We start from the raw sequence: 15,281 nt of genomic DNA on the forward strand, positions 1-15,281 counted from the left end.
AGGCTGGGATGAGGAGGGCAGTCAGGGGGTGTGTGTGTTCATATGGGTGAGGCAGCAAGGGATGGAGGGAGGGTTGTGGGGTGGTGGAAGGGGTGAAGCTGGGATGGGGAGAGAAGTGACGATATGTGTGAGTGTTGGAATGGGTAAGGCAGCAAGGGATGGAGGGAGGGTTGTGGTGTGGTGGAAGGGGTGAAGCTGGGATGGGGATAGAAGTGAGGATGTGTGTGTGTTGGTGTGGGTTAGGAAGCAAGGGAGTGTGTGTAATGGGTATAGTGCAGTGGTGTGAGGTGGTCTGGACACAAGATAACAAAGGACAAGGCTATAGAAACAAGATTTGGAGACATTTCATCAGGACCTGTCTTACATGGGCCTTTTTTTTCTTTCTTTTTTTTTTCTTTTTACAGCAAGGGAGGCACTTCAGTGGCAAAAAAAAAAAAAAAAAAAAAAAAAAAAGACCACTAGACGCTGCTCTGACAAAAGAAACAGAACAAGAGGTCAGAAGAGAGATCAAATTTGGGTGGAGAGGTGTCTTGATACTCTCCTCTTGAAAGAATTTGTCATATTGCCTTCCTGTATAGACACTTGTATTGAGGCTCAGAAGTCAGAACCTGTTTTCAGGGAACACACACTACACAAAGCAGAGCCCTCCATTACCTGCTCCTACCAAATGAACAAGGCGGGGAGTGTACCTGGTGCAGCGTCAGGGCCTGCAGGCTGCCACCAGTGAACCATGGGCAGCCATCCACCAGCAGGAACTTCAGTTTTTTACACTTCACAGCCAAAATCTTAAAGGAAGAAGAAAAATAAGTGCTCCTGTAAACAGCTGCTCAACTACTTGTCCCAAAAATACATCTGTTAAGCAAATACCGACATTTTCTGTATTCTGCCAGTTACTTCCACCCGACAAGTAGCTCCCGTGTGTGTGCTGGCCAACACAGGCAGAGGGAAGGTAAAGGCCTCCTCCTCCTCCTTCTGAGATGCACAGGACACAAGGAAACAATGCAATGTCACAGATGCAGAACCTTACCTGCAGGGCTCCCCCGTTGAGGCTGCAGCATCCCCTGAGGTCAACATAGACCAGGTTTGGGCTCTGCCTGAAGAGTGTGATGAGCGGGCCGTCACTCAGCCATGAACAGCGAGCCACTGACAGACGCTGAAGGTTTCTACACTCAAGAGTTATCTGAAAATTAATGTCATAAATAAAGTAACTTAATACCCTGCAGGTACTTTAAACATTATGGTTAAAATTCACATTTCAGAACTTTACCTACACTAATACTTTTTGTCAACTCATGCTCTAGATTTATCAACAGGCACATGCATAACTTTGAGGTCATAACAACTATGTGAGAATGGAGATTTATCATACTGTGTGACATCTGCTTGATATATTTGTACTATATTACATTTTATGCATAAATGTATGTATAATTTTACACATTAATTTTAATAGCATCAAGTTATTTCTTTATTAAAAAAAGCCACTGATCACACACAGAATCAGATACAATACAGATATATACTGATTAAAATGTGTCAAGTGTTACCATGCGAAAATCATCATCTGTCAAGATGTAGTCTGAGACGCCAATTTCTTTGCATGTGTGAAAGTATTCCTTGACACTCTGTGGAAGGCCCTGGACACTGCAGCGGCTTACACAGCCCACCACGGACAGGCGCGGGAAGATGTGCTGGTAGATGACATCGTGCCAGGGGAGGTCTGGCAGCTGCTGGGGCTGCACAGACACCATTGTGCTGAGAGAGGGAGAGAGGAAGGAAGGCAGGGTTATGTGGCTGATCCTTGACCATCTTCCTCATTATCTTCAGCCAGCTGCAGAACAAAAGCCTTTCCCAATGGTCTCCACCTCTCTGCTTGATGTTAGTGTACTCCACCGTGCTTTGGAAAATGCTGTAATTTCATCTCTTTGCCCACCCTGATTTCTCTTACAATTTTTGGGCTGCTGCTCCATTAATTTTGATTATTTTTAAGTGTAAGTTGTTGTCTGTCATGTGTTTGGAGGTTTACCTACTATCCTCTGACCCCTTGGCATTAGCCAAGAATATATGAGCCTCGCACAAAGTGACGAGAGAGAGAGAGAGAGAGAGAGAGAGAGAGAGAGAGAGAGAGAGAGAGAGAGAGAGAGAGAGAGAGAGAGAGAGAGAGAGAGAGAGAGAGAGAGAGAGAGAGAGACTTCTTCTTCTTCTTCAGTATTTTAGGGGGCTGGCTAGGCTATGGGACCACAGCCTATGAAGCCCCAGCAGTCAGGTTCAGGTTCAGGTGTTGGTCAGGAAGCATACATAGCCTTTGCAACAGCGCTTCCCTGTCGTCAATGGCCATTGTCGGTCAAGTTCCTCCGTTGGTGTTCCCTTTTCATCCTCATCTCATATACTATTTTCTTAGCTTTTCCTATCCATTCTTCTTTAAACAGTAGATCACCAATGATGTTGTTTTCTTGTTCTAAATAAGGTCTTTGCAAAGCTCTTGACTTTCTCCTTATTTCCTCATATCCAGGGCACCACAACAAAAAATGATTTAAATTTCCCAACTCCCAATCACATAGTAAACAATTTGTATCTCCATTTGTATGCCTGTTTCTGTCATTTAGTCTTAGGTTGTTGGTTCTTGCTCTATATAGTATCTGAGATGCTGGCTTGTTGTCATATATTTTCTCTTCCGACAGTTTTCTTCATTTCCTTATAAATTATCTATCTTAATTTTACTGCAACATCATTCTGACATTTCTTCATATCCCACGTCTTGCTTCTTTCTTTTAGTTCTTGTTTCTTTAGCTGCTGGTGCTTGACATTTATGTCTTTCATGAAGTCATGGGTTGATTGTAGCCAATAATCTTAAGTTATATTATTTGCTTTTTCTTCCACAATTCTTCTCAAAAGGCCATTGATTTCATTTTCTTCTATATATTTGAGGTAGTTCAGCTGATTTTCTCTAATTCTTGTTTTCATAGTATAACTGTTATATGTGATATTATTCGTGAAAAAAATTAAGACACTCACTCACTCACTACGATGTTTGAGAATAAGTGCATCGAAGACTATTATTGAGGCTTACGTTGAAATTGTTGACGGCCCTCGTAGAGCGCTGCATCAGCATCAGCAGCGGAGCAGGGCCTGAAACCTCATCAACGGTAAACGGTATAGTACTTGAACCTATTTCCCCTCTTAATGTTGCTACTTGTGCATAGTGTGGGGCTCCCAGTATGGCTCTGTATTCTGAATTTTCAATCCTTTGTACTTTTTATATTCCTTGTTTCGTAAAGGCTAAAATACTTGATGCATACAAAACTGAAGGTAACACAATGCTCTTCCAATAACTTTTGCCGATGAGGACTTTATTACAGCTTTGTGCTATTACTGGGTATGTTAAATTTGCCAGTTTCTTTGCCTTTTCTGAATCTTAAAACAGTTTTTCTTGTTTGAAACAATTATCCCCAAATATTTCATATCTTCCTGATTTCATCTACTTTATTTTTCTCATTGAAAATTAGAACACCACTCTTTTCTTTATTTATTTTTAGACCTGTTATGTTACTTAAGTTTATCAACACATCAAACATCCTTTCCATTTGCTCTTTTGATCTCGAAAGTAATAGAACATCGTCTGCAAAGAAGAGTGAACTCAGACGGAGCTTTCATCTCGGAAACCACTTTCTTCTTCTAATTTGTCTATTATTGTGTATGTAATTAATTTGAATAGGGTTGTTGAAGCCGTACAACCTTGCTTTATCCCACTACTCACATTCTTCTTCACTACTCTTCTTCTGTCAATTGCAATATCAGTCGAATCACCTGAATAAATGTCAGCTATTAAATCAATTAAGTTGGGGTGAACCTTAAACTCCATCAAAATTGCTAACATATTTTCTCTTCTTACAGAATCGTATGCCTTAGAAGTCTACAGTTGTTACATACAATGGTCTTTTCTCTCTGAATGTTTTATCTATACAATATTTAAGTGTCATAAGGTTATTTTCAATTCTGCCACCTTTTGTAAGGCCACTCTGGTTTTCTTTAGTTACTTGGTTTTCTATAATGTGGTTTTCTAAGGTGTCTTTGACTGTCACTGACAAATAGTTTGAAGCACTCTCAGCCCCGACACAGCCTTCCAAGCCCTCAAGTGTACGCAGACCTTCCTGCAGAAGTCGGGGTAACTCGATAGGATTTAACCACACCGGTGACAGAACGACAACCAAAAACAACACCGGATAGCGACTACTACTGACAGGGCTCTAGAGGCTGTGGTCCCATTGCCTGACTAGCCCCATAAAAAACCCCAGGAAAAAGAATAGTTTGAAGGAGATATTTGTTACTGCAACAGGCCTTAACTCTGACACTTTTGGTTTATTCTTTTTAGGGATCGTTATTGTTCTTGACTTTTTCCATAACTCAGGGACTCTTCCTTCTCCGATTATTCTTAAAACTTTCTGTTAATAACTTTATAAATTTATAATTATTATTTTGTAAAGCTTTATATAATTCACCTTTCATCCCATCTGGCCCGGCTGTTTTCTTGTTCTTTAGTTTTCTTAAACTACCTTTTACGTCTTCTTCTTCTTCGTGGGTGTTTTATGGGGCTAGTTAGGCTGTGGGCCCACAGCCTCTAGAGCCCCGTCAGTGGTAGTTGTTATCAGGAGTCCTCGGTAATGCAGTTGTTGACAAGTGATGTGACGTAATGGTGTCGGAAGTAGTGCCTTTACAACGGCTCCTGTTATATATTCGTCTTGGTCTTGCAATTCTTCTAATCTTTTTTCTCTTGCCTTCCACGGTGTAGTATCTCTTTTTTTTCTCCTTCAGTTTTACGTCTTCGAATAGGAATCTTCCAATTATTTTCTCTTCGGCTTCTTGGTACAGCTGCTGCAGTTCTATTGCTCTTCTTGTGTCTTGCAGGAACAGGCACCATAGCACAAAATGATTGATGTTTTCCACCTCTGCTCCACATAGCTTGCACTCAGTCTGTCTGTTTCTGTCATTTAAGTTGTCGAGTATTTGACCTGGCCTTGAACAATGTCACTGATGATGGATAGTTCCGGGGGTCCCTCTGAGCGAGTGTCCATGCAGGCCCCCTTCCCAACCCGAGTACCTCCCGGCACAATCTATCGACTTGCTCCAGCCAGGAACTCGCCGTGGGTGTCCCCTTGGCCTCCTCCACTCAGGATTGTCTCTTACAGAGATAACCCGATGAGCAGGATCAGCTTCCGGAAAACGTGCCACGTGCCCGTATAGCCGGAGTTGGCGTTGACGGACTATGCAGGTAATATACATATCTATATATATATATATATATATATATATATATATATATATATATATATATATATATATGTGTGTGTGTGTGTGTGTGTGTGTGTGTGTCGAATCAGTCTCACGGAGTAGTCGCCGGTTTGACACAAAGTCATTCCAGCGATATCCCATGATTCTGCGTAGACACTTTTTTTTTTTTTTTTTTACAACAAAGGAGGCAGCTCAAGGGCACAAAAAAGGAAACAATAATAATAAAAAAAAACGCTGGTCGCTGTTCCTAAAAAAGAATCAAAAGAGGTGGCCGAAAGATAGGTCAATTTCGGGAGGAGAGGTGTCCTGATACCCTTCTCTTGAAAGAGTTTAAGTCGTAGGCAGGAGGAAATACAGATGAAGGAAGATTGTTCCAGAGTTTACCAGCGTGATGGATGTAAGAGCGAAGATGCTGGTTAACTCTTGCATAAGGGGTTTGGTCAGTATAGGGATGAGCATGAGTAGAAAGTCGTGTGCAGCGGGGCCGCGGGAGGGGGGGAGGCATGCAGTTAGCAAGTTCAGAAGAGCAGTCAGCGTGGAAATATCGATAGAAGATAGAAAGAGAGGCAACATCGCGACGTAATTTAAGAGGTAGAAGACTATCAGTAGGAGGAGAAGAGCTGATGAGACGATGAGCCTTAAACTCGATCCACTCTGTCCAGAAGAGCTGTGTGAGTGGAGCCCCCCCACACGTGAGATGCATAGGACGGACAAGGCCCCTGTATATGGATAGCAACTGCGCGGGGGAGAAGAACTGGCGGAGACGATACAGAACGCCCAACCTCGAGGAAGCTGATTTAGCGAGAAAGGAGATGTGAAGTTTCCAGTTGAGATTTTGAGTAAAGGATAGACCGAGGATGTTTAGTGTTGAAGATGGTGATAGCTGAGTGTTGTCGAAAAATAGGGGAGGTGTTTGGAAGATTGAGTCGAGTTGATAGGTTGGAGAAATTGAGTTTTTGAGGCATTGAAGGACACAAGGTTCCTTCTGCCCCAGTCGGAAGTGATAGCAAGGTCTGAGGTTAAGCGTTCTGCAGCGTCCAGTCTGGAGTCGTGTACTTTCTGTTGAGAGGGTCTTCTATTGAAAGAAGTTGAATAACGCAGAGTGGAGCCGTCGGCGTATGAGTGGACAGGACAGTTTGTTATGGAAAGATCGTTGATGAATAACAGGAAGAGAGTGGGTGATAGGACAGAACCCTGTGGAACACCACTGCTGATAGGTTTAGGGGAAGAACAGTGACCGTATACCACCACAGATAGAACGGCCGGAAAGGAAACTGGAGATAAAGGAGCAGAGAGAGCGATAGAATCCGAAAGAGGGCAGTTTAGAAAGCAAAGACTTGTGCCAGACTCTATCGAATGTTTTCGATATGTCTAGCGCAACAGAGAAAGTTTCACCGAAACGGCTAAGAGAGGATGACCAAGAGTCAGTTAAGAGAGCAAGAAGATCGCCAGTAGAACGCCCCTTGCGGAACCCATACTGGCGATCAGATAGAAGGTTAGAAGTGGAAAGGTACTTTTGAATCTTCCGGTTAAGGATTGATTCAAAAGCTTTAGATAGACAGGAAAGTAAAGCTATGTTGATAGGCAGAGACGAAAGAGTTTGACCAGGCAGGGTGTCAGCACGGAAGCACATTTTTTAAGGACAATAGGAGGCACTCCATCAGGTCCATCAGCCTTCTGAGAGTTGAGGCCAGAGAGGGCATAGAAAACATCATTTGGAAGAATCTTAATAATTACAGGCATAAAGGAGTCAGAGGGGTGATGAGTAGGAGGAATATGCCCAGAATCGTCCAAGGTGGAGTTCTTTCAGAAAGTTTGAGCGAAGAGTTCAGCCTTTGAGACAGATGAGACTGCAGTTCTGCCGTCAGGGTTAAGGAGAGGAGGGAAAGAGGAAGAAGTGAAATTGGAGGAGATATTTTTGGCTAGATGCCAGAAGTCACGGGAAGAATTAGAAGAAGCAAGGTGGTGACATTTTCTATTGATAAAAGAAGTTTTGATAAGTCGGAGAATAGATTTGGCACGATTCCGGGCTGAAATGTAAAGGTCATAGTTAGGGGGAGTTCGAAGGCTCTGGAACCTTTTGTGATATTTTACCAAAGGCATCAATCCGCCTCTCCAAATTCCCATTTAGTGTCCATGTCTCACAACCATAGATTAAGACAGGAAGCACAAGGGACTTGAAGATCCGGATCTTTGTCCTTCTGCACAGGTATCGACAACGCCATATATGCTCGTGTTGAGCGAGTCCATAACACCGTGGGCCAGGCCAATCCGCCGTTAGACTTCGATCCTGACCAGACTCACCGTTGATATTGTTACGCCAGGGGGTAGATTTTTGTGTATTTGTGTTATTTGTGTGTGGGGGGTGGGGGGGGGGTGCTAGTTTGGCACGCGGAGGGCTGGTGAAGGCCGGCGGCGTGGGGTGTATTGCGGCAGCCCGGGCGGGAGCCGCCGGGCTGCCGTATCCTGTCCTATCGCTCCTGTACACCCTCTGGACCCACCGAAGAGGCGATGCTTCTGGCATTTTGCTTCAGCTCGGTGGGACGACCTGAGGATGTACTTTTCCGATTTCCCGTGGAATGATTATTGCTTCCAGGAGCCAGACCCCTCTGTGTGTGCTCAGCGCATCACAGAGGTGATTGTCTCTGGAATGGAGGCATACATTCCACGTACTTTCTCTACTCCTCACGCTAAAAAGCCTTGGTTTAATTACGCTTGTTCTCGTGCTGTCAGTGATAGAGTGGCAGCTCACAAAAGGTACCTGAGCCTTCGAACTAATACTACCTATGAACTTTACATTTCATCTAGCCCAAAACATCTCTTCCAACTTCACTTCTTCATCTTTCCCTCCACTCCTCAGTCCTGACGGCAACACTGCCGTTTCATCTATCTCTAAGGCTGAACATCATTTCTCAAACTTTTTTTAAAAACTCCACTCTGGACGATTCTGGGCATATTCTTCCTACTCATCCCCCCTCTGACTCTTTTATGCCCGTTATAAAGATTCTTCAAAATGATGTTTTCTATGCCCTCTCTGGCCTCAATCCTCAGAAGGCTTATGGACCTGATGGAGTGCCTCCTATTGTTCTTAAAAACTGTGCCTCTGTGCTGTCACCCTGCCTGGTCAAACTCTTTCGCCTCTGCCTGTCAACATCTACCTTTCCTTCCTGCTGGAAGTATGCCTTCATACAGCCTGTGCCTAAGAAGGGTGACCGTTCCAATCCCTCAAACTACCGTCCTATAGCTTTACTTTCTTGTCTATCTAAAGCTTTTGAATCAATCCTTAACCGGAAGATTCAAAAGCACCTTTCCACTTCTGACCTTCTATCTGATCGCCAGTATGGGTTCCGCAACGGGCGTTCTACTGGTGATCTCCTTGTCTTCCTAACTGACTCTTGGTCATCCTCTCTTAGCCGTTTCGGTGAAACCTTTGCTATTGCGCTGGACATATCAAAAGCTTTTGATAGGGTCTGGCACAAATCTTTGCTTTCCAAACTACCCTCCTACGGTTTCTATCCTTCTCTCTGTACCTTTATCTCCAGTTTCCTTTCTGACCGTTCTATTTCTGCTGTGGTAGACGGTCACCGTTCTTCCCCTAAACCTATTAACAGTGGCGTCCCACAGGATTCTGTCCTATCTCCCACTCTCTTTCTGTTGTTCATTGATGATCTTCTTTCCAAAACGAACTGTCCTATCCATTCTTACGCCGATGACTCCACTCTGCAATACTCAACAGCTTTTAATAGAAGACCCACCCTATAGGAACTTAATGATTCAAGGCTGGAGGCAACAGAACGCTTAGCCTCAGACCTTACTATTATTTCCGATTGGGGCAAGAGGAACCAGACTGCTCGGTACCCATGGTACCAATACTAGCCAGTCGCTCATAGTGTCCCTCCTTTCTTCCTCACTCGCGTGAGGCTGAGTGCCTGAGTGGATATCTCGGTCATGGATACTCTCTCTCTCTCTCTCTCCACTGAATGAAGTGAATATTTATTTATCGATAGAAATTAGCATCTATATAGTGACTAAGGATGGACTCATAGTCTAATAACGATAACAGTATATATATATATATATATATATATATATATATATATATATATATATATATATATATATATATATATATATATATATATATATATATATATATAATATATATATTAGCAAAACTATAAAAAAAAAAGAATCGGACATGAAGAATTATCTAATAAATAAGTTAATAAAATAATGGAGCCGAACGGGAGGATGGAAACATCAGGCAGGACAAAATGGCGGGAAGACGGACATGCAGCGACAAGCACAGCCGGGACCAACACCACACAGCCATGCATGGCGGGTGAGCGTGTCCCCATAAGCGCCGGCACTGGGAACCCAAACGGTACTGATGGTACCGACAGTCTTCCGACACTTTGAGCGGGGCCCAGTGCTGATAGTGTCATATGAGCACTCGGCACTGGGCAGTAGTACCGATTTGTAATGATGCCACTCGGCAGTCATGACGCAGTAAACGGAGAAACATATACTTACAGGCACAGCACCTCGTAGGTGGCACCTGGTGGCGTAACTTTTGGCCTCGTGCATCACAACGCCAGCTGAACAGTTTCCCACATGGACCACGGTCACATAATATATTTATCGTGCGTATTCAAGTTTTCTAGTCACGGATTCGCAGAGGGCTGCGTTTGGGCGGTATAGTATGCGGGGGTTGTGCGGGGGGGTCAAGAGGTTGGGAAGGGCTTAGGATTTGGGTTAGGACTTACGATTAAGGTGAGGATTGGGTACAATCTCCATATCTTTTAAACATGCAGCCCTTGCATTATACGGTTTATACCACAACACAAATCCAACAAGTCCATTATAATTACATTTCTTCTCCCTTGTTGTTTTACTTGCAACAATAAACTATCAATCAATCAATCAATCAATCAGAAACACCACTGCAAAACTCATCGCACTTTGTATGTGGCAATGACCGGGGTTTTGTCACTTTCTGACCGACAATGATCACTCGTCATTATACAGCATGCTGAATGCTGATAAAACACAAAACAATGTTGTTGCTCGTATTCACTATAATATCAGTCCGTCGGATTCTTACCCATCAGCACAAAAGTTATTGAAATACAGAACCCACCATGAACCATGCCATGCACCAAGCGGCCATCAGCCAGCCATGTTTCTCATTTCAAAGATCAGGTCAACACTGCAAAACTCATCACAAATCATGTCTGTGGCAACGACCGGGTTTTATCACTGTATGACAATGACCAGTGGTTATTACAGGACATGCTGATATACACAGCACTGATATTTCACTCTGAAAACCGCGAAAAATGCAGATCTCACACAGTGACAGTACTATTCCAACACGCGGGAGAGGGGAACTGGTAATGAGTTCTGATTCCAGTGTTGCCACTTGTTTGTTGCAGTGTTGACACATTACTTATTGTATTTTGGCTAATATGAAAATATTACGAAGGGAAAAGCAGCAAATTTAGGGAAAGTAAAAAGATATTTCCACATTATTCTTGTTGGTTTTATTTATTTTAATAATTTATTTGTTTTTTAATCACTGCCTCATCGGGGGCCCCCTGAATACTGAGGCTGCAGCCTCCATGTAAATCCGCCTCTCTCTCTCTCTCTCTCTCTCGTCCCAGGACCTCCGAGGCCCTTGGACTTTGTCCACCCCAGTACTATGGGTGTTATGCCACTGCTTGTAGATCGTAGTTAATGTAGTAGTAGTAGTAGTATTTTAGCTGTCTGCTGCCGAGTCAAACTTGAAGTAGCCTGGTGTATGTGATGCCACTAAGGCAACTGCTAATAGGTGGTTATGAAATGCCAGAATTTTCTCTTTACTACACTCACACACGACCTCTGCGTGAAATGACACACAATAAATGAATTCAGACAAGGAAAGGTTTTGCCCATGCCAGGGATTGAACCTGCGACCAGCAAGATTGGAGAGCCACTCCCATCAAGCAAGTCGCCGCACTACACGGCTCCCCATCCCTATTTAGATTAATTTCTGTGTGTTGAGATTTCCCATTTTCTATAAACTTCAGAGAGCATGGGCCATCACTCAACCTGTTACCCACTCAGGGTGACAACAGAATCACAGGAGAGGATGCCCACCGCTGCCACCACTGAAATGCCTGAATTTTTCTCTTTACTACACTCACACACGACCACTGCGTGTAACAAAACACATGTCTCTTTACTACACACGACCAATGCGTGTAACGAAACACACGTCTCTTTACTACACTCACACATGACCAATGTGTGTAACGAAACACACGTCTCTTTACTTCACTTACACACGACCACTGCGTATAACGAAACACACGAGAAATTAATTCAGTCAGGGAAAGGTTTTGCCAGTGACAGGGATCAAACCCGTGACCAGCGAGACGGGAGAGCCACTCCTTAACCAGTCGGCCAGAGGTACCCCCTTGGCAGAGGGATTTATGGGAGGCTCGCCCATCAAGCAAGTCGCCGCACTACAGTTACACCGGCGAAGTTTATAACTGACTTGTCAGCACACAGGTTAACAGATGACCGCTTGTGTTCGCCATGAAGGCTAACGGCTGACTCTGGTGTCTTAACATCGCGAAGGTTTACAGCTAACTACTCACGGGCGACCTTGGCAGGGAACTCATTCCTATCGGAGCTTCCTTGAACCACTGGTTGGAGCCTGCAGCAGTTATCAATAATGCTTCATCTTGATAACGGACTACCAATACCTCCCTAAACAACCCTTAATTCCTAACAAAACACATCAGTTAAGGGTGAAGTGTATAAGTGTGCACTGTGAAGTAACTAAGTGCATATGGTGTGAAGTAATGAGGAGGACCTATGAAGCGATACAAAGTGGAACAGGTCAAAAAAAGAAGTCCATGGTCAGGGAAGGGAGGAAAACGAGGGGTCTGGGGAAGAGGGAAACAAGGGGAAAGAAAAAGAGAAGGAATTTAAGGAGGAGGAAGATGAGAAAGTTGGGAGTAAGGGGAAGAAAGAGGGATGGCTGTAGGAGAGTGAAGTGTTAGAAGTGAGGAGGACACGGGGAAGGGGAAAACACCTCTCCACCCAAAACAGACTCCTGTTCTGGCTGCAAGTTGTTTTCTTTTGTTGGAGCAGCATCTAGTTTTTTTTTGCTCTTGAGCTGCCTCCCTGCTGAGAAAAAGTAAAGCTATCTTGAAAGCCTCATCGTTATAACCCTTGCGTCATTACGATTTTGGGTATCAAACTGTAATTCATGCAACACAGTTTTCAATACTCTGTATGATCAGTACACCAAGTAGTTACATTGAATGCATCGTCTCTATAAGCCCTATTCTATTCCTGTGTCTTGGGTATAAAAGTTTGATTCTTGCAACACATTTTACAATACTTTGCATGATCAGTACACCAAGTAGTCATGCAGTGCACCACATAATGCTGTCTTTAAAGCCTCGCAGTTATAACCTTGTATCATTCCAGAGTTTTGGGTATAAAAGTTTGATTCTTGCAACACTACATTTATACCTCTGCATCAGTATACAGGCAGGAGGAGGGCCGAGAAATGCCCAGCAGAAGCATAGCCGAGGAAAAGCTGCTCTAAGTACATTCCTTCTCCTAATGCCCTCGAGAATACATACTGTGGCAACGTGTCCCACAAGGGTCACTTATCCTAACGCTGTGAAGGCACGGACCACTCAAGGCAATACTCTGGAAAAGGAGATGTATTTCTCTTCATGTTCCCTAATTTGTATACCAAATAAAAGAATACTCTTCAGTACAAATTCTCTGGAAAACCCTTCAATAAAAATATCCTCCTCTCAACACCCTTCAGTAAAAATATTCTTCTCCTAATGCTCTTTAGTAAAGAATATGATCCTCTTTATATTCAATAAATAAATATATTCTCAATGCTATCTAATTATGTACCCATTAATTTAGAGAATTCCTTTCATTCTAAAGCCCATATTCTTAAACATCAGCGCCTCAGTTCGCCTATTTAAAAAGCCTCTTGTAGAAGTAGCTGGGATTTTCACGGACTGTTTTGCGATTGTGGCGACAGTTTTACACCGCCATGCACCACAGATGTGAAAATCACCCATGAAAACCCAGCTGATCTTCTGTGGCCTTGGGAAAGTCACAATATATTAAATTCTGATTACTTAATCTAGAATATACTTTGGTATAATTTCTAAAGAGATTTAATTGCCTACCACTTAAGTATGAACGCATAACACTAGTCAGACCATTCTTAGGTTTGGTTCTCAACCTGGGGACCATGGCAAGAATTTAGGGGGGCCATGGCGGGCTGATACAAATTATACATTTCTAAATAATGTTAGGAATCTGAATGTATTCTGGTGTTCAGTGTGTCATATCTGAAAGTCAGTGAGATTGCACTTTGACTACTCTTGCCTTTTTCAAGTACATATTTATGTGAGTCTGGTTTCTCCACCTTCTACAAATCAAGAATAAGAGCCGGAATCGACTGGATGTGGACCCTGACATGAGATGTGCATTGTCAGTGACACAACCTCGGATTTGTCAACTGGCTGAAAATAAACAATGTCAGCCTTCCCACTGATGAGTGATAAAATATGCAGAGGTTGACTGAACTTTTTCCAACCAAATTCAAGTTTATCAAAATTACATAATTATGCCAAATTTGTAATAAAGCAAAAAAAATTATCTTCAACATTTATTTTAACCTTTTTTGGCAGGGTGGGATTTGGGAAAAAAATGAAGGGGGTCCACACGAATATTGAGAATTCATGAAGGGGGAATGGACAGAAAAAGGTTGAGAACCACTGGGTCACTGTTAAACCAACACCACAGCCATTAGTACCCAATGCAAAGTGGCTACAAAACCTACCAATACCTTTCCCCATTATATAAAATCACTCTAGACTTCTTAAAAGTAACACCTAAAGCCAAAAATGCTCTCTAGGGTGAGGCATATGAAGGCATATGATTATATTTGCTATCAGTGGTGCTGCTGCTAGGCATATAACATAGAGAGCAGTGGAAAGCCATGTGTGTATGTGAGATATTCTGGGTTTAATATATGCTGTCCCTATATGTAATAGCAATAGGAAACGATGTATGTTATGTAGAAAGACAGCTGGTACAGGGTTTAATATAGGCTGCCCCTTGCTTACCAGTAATATCAGTATAAAGCTAAATATATAAGGGGTCAATTGAGGCTATACTATCCTTATCAGCAACAGCAGCAGTATATAAGAGTAGAGTGCATAGTAGTAAGGCCACAGCAGGGACAGCACCTTAAAACATTCAGGACAGGAACAGACTGGAAAGAGGAGGAAAAGGGCAATGAAGGAAGACTAGTGAGGGAGAGGACACAAGGAGAAATAAAGATTGAAAGCAAAGCAAAGGAAGAAGGTGAGAGGAGGAAAACAGGAGAGGTGAGAGGAAAGACGAGGACTGGGAGGCTAGGAAAGGGAGAAGATAGTAGGTTTAGTTGGTGGTAAGAGATGAGAGGAGGAGAAAAAATGTTTAAAAGAAAGAAGAGGTGAGAAGAGGAAAAAAGAGAAGGTTACAGGAAAGAGGACAAATTTTGAAGACTAGAAGAATGGGAACAGAGGAAGAGTAAGAGGAGGAACAGAGGAGAGAGAGAATGGAAGAGAGGAAAGAAAGATTGGAGCAGCAGAGCGAGAGAATGGAAGGGAAGAAAGAAAGATCATAACATAAAAGAGATTGGACAAAGCAGACAAAACAAGGTGAGAGAGAGAATCACTCCTTGGGTTACAATAGTGGAGTGTTCAGGACCTCAGACACCTCAGACCACCCTTCAGGCCATAGCATCAGGGGGACTGGTCTGGTCTCCCTCCTGGCTGGTGGCTTCCTCCCCCTCTGTCAAGCGTTCCATGTCCTCGCAGGGTTGGCTTTGCGATATACCCTTGTACAGGGACCACATGAAAAGCATCTGTTGAAGAGAAAATAAAGGGGAGTTTAATGTGAGGCGGAGGGTGAGG

At 43.2% G+C, this 15,281-nt stretch overlaps 2 protein-coding genes across 5 annotated transcripts in view; both read right to left on the reverse strand.

The window, feature by feature from the left end:
* The window catches only part of LOC126995331 (F-box/LRR-repeat protein 15-like), a 2,717-nt gene extending 1,104 nt beyond the window's left edge, over positions 1–1,613 (reverse strand). Inside the window, exons 1-3 of the mRNA XM_050854810.1 lie at positions 1,548–1,613; positions 1,028–1,180; positions 690–785 (exon numbers count right to left, since the gene is read on the reverse strand). Of these exons, the coding sequence (XP_050710767.1) occupies positions 690–785; positions 1,028–1,180; positions 1,548–1,550 (252 nt within the window). The 5' untranslated portion in view covers positions 1,551–1,613. The remainder of the gene's footprint in view (positions 1–689; positions 786–1,027; positions 1,181–1,547) is intronic.
* Positions 1,614–12,984: 11,371 nt separating this feature from the next.
* Positions 12,985–15,281, reverse strand: part of LOC126995383 (uncharacterized) — a 28,650-nt gene continuing 26,353 nt past the window's right edge. For all 4 annotated transcript variants that reach the window (XM_050854885.1, XM_050854886.1, XM_050854888.1 and 1 more), the window contains exon 11: positions 12,985–15,232. In XM_050854885.1, coding sequence (XP_050710842.1) covers positions 15,098–15,232 — 135 coding nt within the window. In that variant the 3' untranslated portion in view covers positions 12,985–15,097. The remainder of the gene's footprint in view (positions 15,233–15,281) is intronic.

This window comes from Eriocheir sinensis, chromosome 8, assembly GCF_024679095.1.
Source record: "Eriocheir sinensis breed Jianghai 21 chromosome 8, ASM2467909v1, whole genome shotgun sequence".
Taxonomy (NCBI): Eukaryota; Metazoa; Arthropoda; class Malacostraca; order Decapoda; family Varunidae; genus Eriocheir; species Eriocheir sinensis.